Raw genomic sequence first — 11,592 nt, forward strand, 5'->3', positions numbered from 1 at the left:
TAGTTGGAACACGTTGTTTCTGCCACCAAAACAACCGAAACACTGAACATAACTTGGTGTTTACAAAGTTGTACTGGACTTAACCAGAAAGCACTGTGTAGTGGGCGTATGTTATGTTTAAAGAGAAGGGTTTTGAACCACCGCTCTACTGAGCAATCCCTCCTCATTTAATGTTGATTCCAAAGTTAGATGCTGTTTCTTCCCCTTTCTGATCTGAATAAAGTATAGTTAGAAGGCACGAAAGGAACAGAAAAGGCCTTTTTCCTGTTTTGGTGGGCTCAGGTGACCCCATTCTTCCAGTCCTGTCACTGCACACATTACTCAACACTGGTCACAGTGACACATCTGCCACAGCTGGGCACAATCACAGCTTCCGTACGCACAGCAACATCCTGGACGCCAAATATACATCCAGAGAGTTGTATGGAAGAGATTTTTTCTCATCAAGAAAGATGTCTCATGGCAGTCTTATTTGAATTTCTATTAATCAAATGCATCAGGCACTGAAACAGGCCCTGTCTTGTTTAATTAGACCAATTTGATACTACTGTTTCTTAACCACAGATGCCATGTGATGTGAAGTCAGCATATCCAAGAAATAAGTGGATTTGTTCCTAACTGTCATACTTGGTTGTGTATTTTTTTATTTTGCTTGAACATGGTCGAACGATTCTTTAATCTTTGCCCTAAAACTCTAACAGACTTTTTCCACGATTTCAAATAGGAAGTTGTCCTTGTGCAAGATTCATTCCCAGCCCACTTTTGAGTCATATGAAATGTGTGAATTTTTTAAGAATGAAAAAGTAGAAGTTGTGGCTAAAGTTTTCGACCAGCTCATCTCTGGTCCACTCACGCAGTCTGTGACTCACTGGTTTTTGGTAGGAAGTGGCCGGCTCTATTTTCTTCCCCTCACGTCTTTCGCTGTGGACACTTCTTGTCTGTTTGCATTTCTGTTTTTTGAGAGACTGAGAGTTTTACACTGGGTTGCGTTTGATTGTTTTTCTGGAAGGGAACAATAATGATTATATCGTGTTGGCAAAAGCAATAACAGGAAGTCGGGGACCACTTACGAGACATAATATATTGGCTAATTGTTATTTTGGGACTTCCTGGTGGTTTATCTGTGTGTGTGGATGTTTGCATGCCCCTGTAGAAGAGCATGCAGAAGATGGAACAGAGCTCGTGCACGGAGGATCGTATCCAGCATGTCCTCGAGCGTTGCCTCTGTGACCTGGGACTCAACACTCCTGACAAACAACTCTGGAACGGTAAGACCCAATCCCATATACCTGCCTTAATAGTCCAACTATGATGTGGTTTAACACAAGCCGGCTCCTCTGTTCACACCAGAAATCTGTCAGAAAAAAAAACCTTGTTATGTAGATATCAGTGTTGTTGAAAACAGTTTGTACACGCTGTAGTTATTTGTTAATATATGAATACATGTCACTGATTTTGACGAAAAAGTGTTTTTGACAACGCGTTCTAGAGTATCGCTTGTTCCACTTTTAAATCATGAGACACAAACCTCACTCACAACTGGGAACACATTTTCCATATAGAGACATTTTGTATCATTTTGTATTATTTTCCACATAGATATTATATATACAGTATATCAATATTTAAACATATTGGCCAAATTGGAACATATAACGGTAACACTTTACAATAAGGTACACAAAAGTACCTACTACTTAGATATGTGTTACCTACTACATAGGGTTTTTTTTTGTGCTACCTAACACATAGGGTTTTTTTTGTTGTTGTGTTACCTACTACATAGGGTTTTTTTTGTGTGCTACCTAACACATAGGTTTTGTTTGTTTTTTGTGCTACCTAACACATAGGTTTTTTTTTGTGTATTACCTACTACATAAGTTTTTTTTGTGCTACCTAACACATAGGTTTTTTTTGTGTATTACCTACTACATAAGTTTTTTTTTGTGCTACCTAACACATAGGTTTTTTTTGTGCTACCAAACACATAGGTTAATTCTCTAAACTGCTGCCTAAGATAAGTCAGGATGGTGAATCTTATGTTAGGTAGCACACAAAAAAAACCTATGTAGTAGGTAACACAACAAAAAAAAACCCCTATGTGTTATGTAGCACAAACAAAAACCCTATGTGTTAGGTAGCACAAAAAAAAACCCTATGTGTTAGGTAGCACAAAAAGAAACCCATGTGTTAGGTAGCACAAAAAAAACCTGTGTTAGGTTAGGTAGCACAAAAAAAACCTATGTAGTAGGTAACACAAAAAAAAACCTATGTAGTAGGTACTACAATTTTGTGTACCTTATTGTAAATTGTTCCATTTGGAGACATTTTATTATATATTGGAACATATTGCCCATACAGAGACAAATGGGAATTGAAAGTGATGACAAACAGAATGCAGAGTGACAGACAGACAGCACCATGTTGGGCAATGCAAGTTCAGTTTTGAATATACCTTCAAACATTACTTTCATTGGGCACTTTTCTGATAATAGGCTTTCAACCGGTTTAACTTAGAAATAGTGTGTTGTGTTACCGCCTTCTGTCAGAATGAAACCAAAAAAAAAAGGAGAAATAAGCGCTTGGTTCATGTTTTTGTGTTTTTCTGTCCGTCTGACTAGCCGGGCTGTGCATAAACCGCTGGTGTTTGGAGGAACTTGTGAAGAGAGATGCCCACAACTTCCTCATCCTTCTGCAGAAAGTGCTGAAGAAAACAAAGGAGGTCAAAGAGCTGAATAAAACCAACATCCATTTGATCCATTCTCTGTTCCGTGTATGGATATGTGATGAATGATGGTGTGTTTCAATATAGGGTCTTTCCCTGTGTTTCCAGGTGCTACAGCAGTGTCAGTATGAGCTGGTGGTGCCCCTCACTCTCCTGTTCTCATCAACCCTCCTAAATGTGAGTGACTAGAGGAACTATTCAGGGGGTTGCTAGACAACCTTTTATGTTGTTGTTGTTGTCGTCGTCGTCGCTGTTTGTATTGTTTTATGTTCTTTTGTATCTGGACTTAGAGTGTAATAAAAATTATCTATCTATCTATTCAAAATGTCAGTGTGGGGTGTTTATTGCCACATTTCCATTATTCTATTATTTAACCAGGTTAGTTGTTTTTCTTCTGTGTTCTTCTTGCAGGCTCCCTATGTGGCTTCAGACTGTGGCGTGCTGCAGGAGGCCTACCTGTTGTTTAGCAGCTTTCTGGCCTGGCCTGAGCCCTGCTGCTCTGCCAGTAAACGCCTGCTGAATGTCATCCAACAGGAGCTCCGAGCACCAGGTAGCATTAAAGCTCATATACTATATAAAGAAATAAGCCTAAACATCACCTTAATGTTTGCTTTCAATTATTGGAAGTACAGTGTGAGGTGGTGATTCCCCCAAAAAGGAGTACTTAGGGGTATCTTGCAAGGTACGTGGGAAGTAGAGTACTTTAGGGTTAGGGTAAAGGGCTAGGGTTAGAGTTAGATGGAGAGAAAAGGGACCGCTGTAGCACCTGAACAACATATCTTGCAATTGAGAATGTGTGTATGTATGTAGTGTTAAATACAGTTTAACAGTAACATGACTGCTGTTGATTCGTCATGTATCAGTGTGACCATATGGGGGCAGTGTTTACCTGCTGGAATATATACTCAACAGTGTCTGCCTGCCCTTGCTTTAGGTATTTCTTTTCAAAGACTCATCAAGGCGGAGCAAAGTGTCTCTCCTGAGCGTCACTGCTCTAAAACCATGTAAGTTCATTCACACTTACAACAATTAATACTATGCTACTGCTATTAAAAATGATTTTAAGACTTGACTACAACGTCTCAACATCCTAAGCTTCAGTTAACAGTTGAGATCTTGAGATCAGTTTTTTTCCCATAATTCCTCTGCTTGTATATGTGTTGGGTGTGTGTATTTGTCTTATTCAGAACGGTGCTGTTAGTGGGCCCGGATGAGGACGTCCCTCCAGAGGTGCAGTCCGTCTCTGAGCAGCTGAGTAGCACCCAGCACTCCAACAAAGACGTCAGCATCCTTCTCATTCTGCACGGCTTTCAGGCTGCTCTGGGCACAAAGCATGACCTGCAAGCACTCCACACAGCCCTGCAGGTGACTGGCACAATGTGTTTTGGATCCATAACTCCTTTTTTATACTTTATCATTTTCATTCCAAAGCAAAAATCGATTTACTTTTGGTCTAGACAAAGCGGCCCGAGGAGTTGGAGCAGCTCATGGAGGCAGTGACTGACAGCATGGAGGCAGCAGCAGCCTCTACAGCAGATCTCAGCACAGCGAGACAGTCTCTACTACACAGCATGGAAAGGCTCAGAGAAAGCCTAGCTGACCCTGCTGCTGCTGCTAAAGGCTGCACAGATACTGGTGAGAGACAAAAAAATATAAAAAAAATGAAATGCCATGGACAAAGTGGAGACTAGTTTCCATATTCACCCTGCGTTCCAAACCGCATGCTCTTTCTTTTTACTTTTCTACATACTACAGCTGATAATAAAAAGTATGTTGTTTGCATGCAGTAGGCACACAATTGGGACATAGTTCTACTTGTCTTTTGCATTGCAGGGGTCAGTGCTGGGACCACTGTTATTTAACTTGTACATCAATGATATTTGCAATGTATCGAAATCTCTAAAATTTATACTTTTTGCGGATGACACAAATATACTGGTTTCTGGGGAAAATTTGCAGCAACTTCTGTCCACATTGACCGCAGAGATTAGCAAACTAAAAAAATGGTTTGACAGAAATAAGTTATCTCTAAACCTAAATAAAACTAAAATTATGATATTTGGAAACTGTAAAAAATCAGAAAACATTGAGATACAAATAGAGGGTGTAAACTTAGAAAGGGTATATGAAAACAAATTTCTGGGGGTAATCATTGACGACAGAATTTGCTGGAAACCTCATATAAAACACATACAAACCAAACTATCAAGAAGCATTTCAGTCCTGTCCAAAGCTAAGCACTTCCTGAATAATAAATCACTCCATATTCTTTATAACTCATTAATATTACCATATTTGTATTACTGTTCAGAAATCTGGGGAAACACATACAAAAGCTCTTTACAACCGTTGTATATTCTTCAGAAGCGAGCCATTAGAATAATCCATAATGTAAATTATCATGAACATACTAATCAACTATTCATACAGTCCAAAACTCTCAAATTTCCTGATCTGGTTGAATTCAAAACTGCCCAAATAATCTTCAAAGCCAGAAATTATATGCTACCAAAAAACATACAGGCAATGTTTTCTGAAAGGGAGGGACGTTATAAGTTAAGGGGACAGCTGAACTTCAAGGTCCACCACACACGCACAACGAAAAAGAGCTTCTGTATCAGCATCTACGGAGTAAAATTGTGGAATAAGTTAAGTGTGGAAGTACAGAAAAGCCAAAACATAAGACAGTTCAAAAACAGATATAAAGACATCATCTTCACAAAGTACAGAAATTTAGAAAAGCCTTTATAACATGGACATATGTAGACTGTAGTTTTGTAGAATACATGGTATTTGTATTTATATTTGTAATATTTATATATGTATAGTAACTTACAATATACATGTATGGGTATTTATAATGTAATATAAATAGTTTATAGTATATATATATATGATTGTTTATTATATATATGTATATGTGTGTGTGTATGTATGTATGTGTATGTATATATATATATATGCACAAAATGATTCGGTACTCATGTATATATGCATTATTATAGCTTTTTATTATACTGACATGCTAATAACATAATCTATCCAAGCAAAATTGATCTGTTAAGGGGTAGGACTAGATAAGTTTTTTACTTCCTCCTACCCCCTTTCGAGCATGTCTGTTTTTCTTTTGCTTTTTTTAATTCTATTTCTTTGTTTTGCTTTTGTTTGTTTGTTATTTATTCATCTATTTTTTTATTGCATGTTCGAAATAAAGACAATCAATCAATCAATCAATCAATCATTCATAGCATGGTGCCATAAACTTACTGCTAAAGTGCATGCTGATTTCCAAATTTTAATTTATGACTGGATGTTGTGTAGGACATGTAAGGGGTATTTTTAAGTATGCTGCATCTGACCACATGTACTGTATATACCATACTGAATAGCAGGGAAGTATGTATGAGGATTGGAACGCTGCCTCAGTTTGTTGAAATGATGAAAAGTAGTTTTCTGTTGTTCTGTTTTTTGCTGAATCTGCTTTCTCAAGATTGTTCTCAGACTGCAGTGATTTTCTTAACCCTCCTCTCCGTAGGGGCTGTTGAGACCTTCACGCTGCCCTCCCCCAGATGTCACACATGCTCCTGGGAAAGTGACAACTTTGGTAAAAAAAAAAAAATCCCGTTTGAACATCTCTCCATATGTCCGCTTTATTACCTGGAGTGAGATCTATCATTTCCATTTAACTACTCTTAAAATGTTTTCTTCTTTGCCTTCACGCAGATATACTGAATGGCATCCTGGCCTGTGAAGCCGACCTGGACTCTCCTCCGGACTGCTTCCTCAAGACAGAGCTAGAAGAGGAGGAGAGCAATGACACCAGCGTGGACGAGGAAGAGGAAGCGGACATAAAGAGGTTGGGCGGCCGTGACTATCAGGACCACCGCATCTCCACAGCCTCCTCTTCCTCCAGGGACTCCGGTCACTCTCTGTCCTCCAGCTGGTCCGTGGTCTCCAGCACCTCCTCTGGCGTGGAGAGTGACTTCAGCGAGGACACGGCACACGAGGACGCGGAGGAAGGAGGACCACAGGAAAGCCCGCCCAAGCCCAGGAAGAAACCCAAGAAGAAGTCCAGGTCCCTCATAGGCGTCGAGCGCTTCTCCATGCTTTTCAAGACTCCCGGTAGCCCCAAGAACTGCCGCCGCGTCCAGAGCATGGGCTACCGCGAGGACATTACCAAAGACTTTCAAAGAACCGGCTCGCGGCTCAAACACACCGGATCCCTATCTAGACAAGTTCATGTGTCCACCACTACAACCGCCCCACTAGATCCTCTCTCCCCCCAGAAGCACATGTGTGTCCGCAGGAGGCCCATCCTGAGCTGTGACGAAGGCGACGTGGCAGTGGTGCCCACCCTGGTCAAGGTGGTGGTGTTTGGAGGTGACAGAGAGGCTGGCAGGCTGGCCAGGGCCTACAGCGACCTGCAGCAGAAAGAGAGCAAACGGCCCCGACTCACCAAGACGTGCAATTTGCAGTTTTACCTGGTTCCCACCAAGAGGAGAAGTATAGGAAGCCCAGGAGGAGGACACACACCCACTGAGGGGCCGGTAGGAGCTTCATCAAAAGCTGCTACTTGTGTGGTGAGGACATCTGTCATTGTCACCTGTCTTCAGCCGATTCAGCCTTTCACCTCTATATGTATTCAAAGAGACAGCATAATGCTAATAATAAAGCACCTTTTAAAATGGTTGTAGGCTTACAGTTGTAAGTCATGGCTTTATTCGTAGTCATAATTTTTTTTTATGCTTAATAGACCAGTTATTAACAATTATTTAGAACAATTTCTGGGTTGCCAGTTACGAAACATCTCTCTGGCTTGTGAGTCATAACAAAGTCTTCATTTGCACATTTTAATTTCATTGTGAGGAGCATAAACACCAACCAGAGAGATTGTTCACAACCTGGCAACCCAAAAGTTGTTCTTATTATTCAGGATCATCATCAGGTGTATCCCTATGTAGGGTTTCACATGCAAGGAATTTCCCTTGATGTTTTGCATAGACCTGCTAAAAGGAAACTATACAGACGTGATAAGTGCATCCTTCAATGCATTAACACCTTTCATTCTGTCATGTCGACAGGAGTCTAATGGCAGTGCGCTGGAGGACAACACCACTGATATAGCCCACATGTTGGGCATGATGGACCCCTGGTACGAGAGGAACGTCCTCAGCCTGCTCAGCCTGTCCTCTGATGTCCTCTGTCAGGTACTGTCCATACTGACATCACCGCCTTTACATTACAGTCAAGAGAGAGGCTAATCATGTAACTAATTCACTAAGTGTCCCTTAATGTTTTTAACTTTTTCTCTTCAGTTATTTTCAAATTGTTGTGACTAAAGCCAAAAATGCATCCATGTTTAAAGGTGCTACGAGGAACTTTTAAATATTTCTAAAACAGTAATCTCTCATGATCATAAATGACCTGTAACAGCAAACGAAACCATCAGTGCAAATAAAGCTATTTTTATAAAGTTCTTCTTAATGCCTTTGTCATGGATACGCTCACCCAGGAACAACAGCTGGCGTAGTAAAAACACTACCACTTTTGTCAAATGGGGTTCAAGAATGAACACAATCTGAAAGTTCCTCAGCGCACCTTTAGTGACACTTGGAATAAAGACCTTGACGTCATTCTGTTGAAGTTAGCGGCAAAAGACACAAGAAAAGAATGCCTTGTTTTATTTAATAAATATAGAAATTATTTATGAATAGTTTTCCCCATCAAGCAGCTCAAAGTGGGTGCTTTTTGTCATTTCAAAGATGAAATGCTTGTTGGTTAAATCAATATTCTTTGAAATTCCTACGTGTTCTCCATGAAGCAGAATGGCTGTAAGGAAGGAGATGTGTCAGTGAGCTGTGGCAGCGTGGAGAGGCTTCCCCTGCTGGCAGACTTGGTGCTTTATTACTGTCGACATGCCGACCAGCCTGTTCTGGTGCCGCTCTACCAGGCTGAGGTGAGAGGAGGAAAACACACACACACACACACACACACACACAAGCTCACACAAGCACACACAAACACCCTCTTGTCTGACTGAATGAATGAATGTTGCGGTGTCCTCCTGCACACATAGCTGACTCTGGCTGGAGGAGAGAGGAGACGGGAAGTGTTCATTCACTCACTGGAGCTCGGCCACACTGCTGGAACCAGAGCTGTTAAGGCCATGGGTGAGTCACAGTCTGACACACGTCCCCAGACAGACATAGCCACAGACACACACACACACACACACACACACACACACACACACACACACACACACACACAGTCTAATGTGTGCTATCTTTTTGTAGGTGCTGCCAGCAAAAGGTTCGGAATAGATGCCGTACGGGAGGCTATCCCTTTACCACTAAGTGTTGCCTACAATAAGGTATTGTTTCCTGCTGTGGGACGTCCACAGATTTCCTGCAAACAATAATGCATAGATTGTTGCTCACAGCCGCAGCTATTTTTAACATCGGCCCCGTCTACGTTCACACACAGGTGGCTGTGAGCGGCAGGAGTCAGTGGACTCAGACTGACATGGTTTGCACGTCGATAAATCTTAACAAAGCCTGCCGGAAACCAGAGCAGCTAGGTGTGTGTGACACTGATGCAATAGTAGTCCCAGTCTTTTAAGCATGTTTTTGGAGTTTTCATTCTATTTTGTATCTGCATTTTGATGTCAAATTAAAAAATCAAATGTTGTCCAGATTCGAGGATAGAAAGTCTACAGCTGACAATGACAGAAGTCCTGAAGAGGCAGTGCTCCAAGTCTAAAAAGGGCTACAACCAGGTGAAACTAAACACATAATCTCATGAACACCCTATATCCTATTGAAAAGAAAAAAACTCTTCCTTACACTTGATCTCCCTCCATTCCTCCACAGCACATCTCCATATCAGAGGTGAAGGTGGACAAGGTGCAGGTGGATAGGGGGGAAGACGGGACAACTTTCGCTGTGTGTCTGGACCAGGATGAGAAGAAGTTCATCCAAAGTGTTATCAGGTACTCCCTTCAAAGTAGACATAAGGTTAAAAGTACCAATGACTCAATGTAAAAATGCTCCATTACTAAATTACAGGTCTACATTCAAAGTCCTACCTAGTTTGATGTTTAAGGGAAATACGAGGCCTGTCCCCTATATTGTGAAGAGTAAGATCAGACAATTGATTAAAGGTTAAAGGTGCACTATGTAACTTTGGGTGTGTCAGAGAAGCTTTTTATTATAAATGTGTATTATATTCTCATAACTGAATAAACAAACTTGACTCACCCCAAACTGGATCCCTGGAACACTGTTAGAAAGTTAGAAAGCTTTCTACAGCAGCAGGGCCCACAGTTTTGTTTACAAGCATATTCAACACTTACTTTTGGTTCCAGGTGCCTCAAAATTATTTTTATTTATGACGATGAATAAATGGATGCTTAATTATAACGAATTATTCAATACCAAGATTTACATGTAGAGTAAATATATTTTGTAGACTTAATGTCGGCTCTAGCCGGGTACCGCCCGCCTATGTACTTCCGCTCAATTTTCATTTCCCTTCAGTAGTTAGTCTGGGCCTGTGGTATATTTTTAGGTTTTCTCCGGCAGATTTCTAGCCGGTCCAATCGGCGAACAGAGGGAGTGGCTCAGAAGCCTGTGCATGACATATGACCAAATGTTATGCGATTGGCTGGCAGATCCAGAGTGGCACTGGGCAGATCCAATAGTTTTAAACTTCAACAGACACCCGCCTTCAAGTGAGTTAACGTTTGTCAATTGAGCGATTCCAGACCTTCTGTACAAATGAAATGAAGTACGACGGTCTGGTAGGACCAGGCTATGTCGGCTCTACACATGTAAACAAATCACCCTCCCCTGAAACTGCATAGTGCACCTTTCATGTCTGTCCGGTAATGTTAGGCTACAGTCTCCCATTTATTGTACCCACATTGCGGGGATTCAGTGTGTCTGTGTCTGTGTGTATCTGCAGGTGCGAGGTGTCTCTGTGCTGTAAACCAGGAAAGGGTTCAGACTGGAAGTCCTACAAGCCCTCCCCCGGCCAAGTCCAGCCCCTGCACCCGTCCTACTGCTCCCTGCTATGTCTACCCATCACCTCTTTCTCTGCCTCATGTCCCTAACACGTGTTTAAACTGCACTGTATCAATCCATGGAGGGGTTTTGTGTGTCGCTAACACCCCAGCAACACGGGATTCAGAATATTTATCCTGAATAGACCGTAAAAAAAAGGAAATCTACAAAAACTATTTGCACAAAGTTTAACTATATTGTGACATTTACTTACCCTCACATATTTCAGGTTGTCCTGTACAGCTGATGGCAGGGTGCATGAGTCACATTGTTATAAGAAATATACGTGTTTGATTCTTTAGTTTAGATGATTGATTTCCAGCTTTTGCCTTTTCCTTATTTCCTTATAACATATTTGATGTCGCACCTGAATCTGCGAGCAATTGAATATATTTGTCGGCGAAATATCTTGTTTTTTCAAAAGTGAACTTTATGAAATATTCATAAGTATTGTGCATTAATCGATGTGGGTGTTCAGTGGATTCAGTGTCTCGTGGGCTTTGAAGAGATGTTACTTTTCAATTGTGACAATTATCTGCTGTCAGTAGCATAAAACTGATTACTTGATTACTCTTGTGTACGTTATGTTGATCCATGATACATTTAATGTGTAATAAAATAAGCTATTTATTTTGAGGCGATATCAATGAAAACTTATTATTCATTTTGTTCCAAAAAAACACATTTCATAAAGTTTTTCTTCTGTCACACAATTGCATTTCAATCCCACTCCAACAGCCGAACCTGTACTTCCTCTAATGAGTCACAACCTGTCTCACTTGCAAACACAAACAATACACACAC

The 11,592-nt window shown here is 41.0% G+C and overlaps 1 protein-coding gene across 2 annotated transcripts; it reads left to right on the forward strand.

Annotated features, from left to right (window-relative positions):
• The first annotated feature begins 1,000 nt into the window (after positions 1-1,000).
• LOC307262499 (phosphoinositide 3-kinase regulatory subunit 5-like) lies at positions 1,001-11,311 on the forward strand. 2 transcript variants are annotated; one of them, XM_080043395.1, is made up of 17 exons: positions 1,001-1,268; positions 2,622-2,722; positions 2,834-2,902; positions 3,137-3,275; positions 3,660-3,729; positions 3,913-4,090; positions 4,183-4,360; positions 6,261-6,329; positions 6,449-7,305; positions 7,807-7,932; positions 8,547-8,681; positions 8,802-8,895; positions 9,022-9,098; positions 9,212-9,305; positions 9,421-9,503; positions 9,598-9,716; positions 10,691-11,311. In XM_080043395.1, the coding sequence occupies exons 1-17, from the start codon at positions 1,160-1,162 to the stop codon at positions 10,836-10,838; spliced, it is 2,646 nt and encodes an 881-aa protein (XP_079899521.1). In that variant the 5' UTR covers positions 1,001-1,159; the 3' UTR covers positions 10,839-11,311. The 2 variants fall into 2 exon arrangements, with proteins under 2 accessions (XP_079899521.1, XP_079899522.1); XM_080043396.1 differs by having other exon boundaries at positions 8,550-8,681.
• The last annotated feature ends 281 nt before the right edge of the window (positions 11,312-11,592 follow it).

This window comes from Ammodytes marinus (genome assembly GCF_949987685.1).
Source record: "Ammodytes marinus genome assembly, chromosome: 16".
NCBI lineage: Eukaryota > Metazoa > Chordata > Actinopteri > Uranoscopiformes > Ammodytidae > Ammodytes > Ammodytes marinus.

Excerpts from the sequence above, each read along its gene's own strand:
- LOC307262499 (XM_080043395.1), top strand. The coding sequence starts at position 1,160 with ATGCAGAAGATGGAACAGAGCTCGTGCACGGAGGATCGTATCCAGCAT. Across the intron at positions 7,933-8,546 it reads CCTCTGATGTCCTCTGTCAG|CAGAATGGCTGTAAGGAAGG; the intron begins GTACTGTCCATA and ends TTCTCCATGAAG. Across the intron at positions 9,306-9,420 it reads CCGGAAACCAGAGCAGCTAG|ATTCGAGGATAGAAAGTCTA; the intron begins GTGTGTGTGACA and ends AATGTTGTCCAG.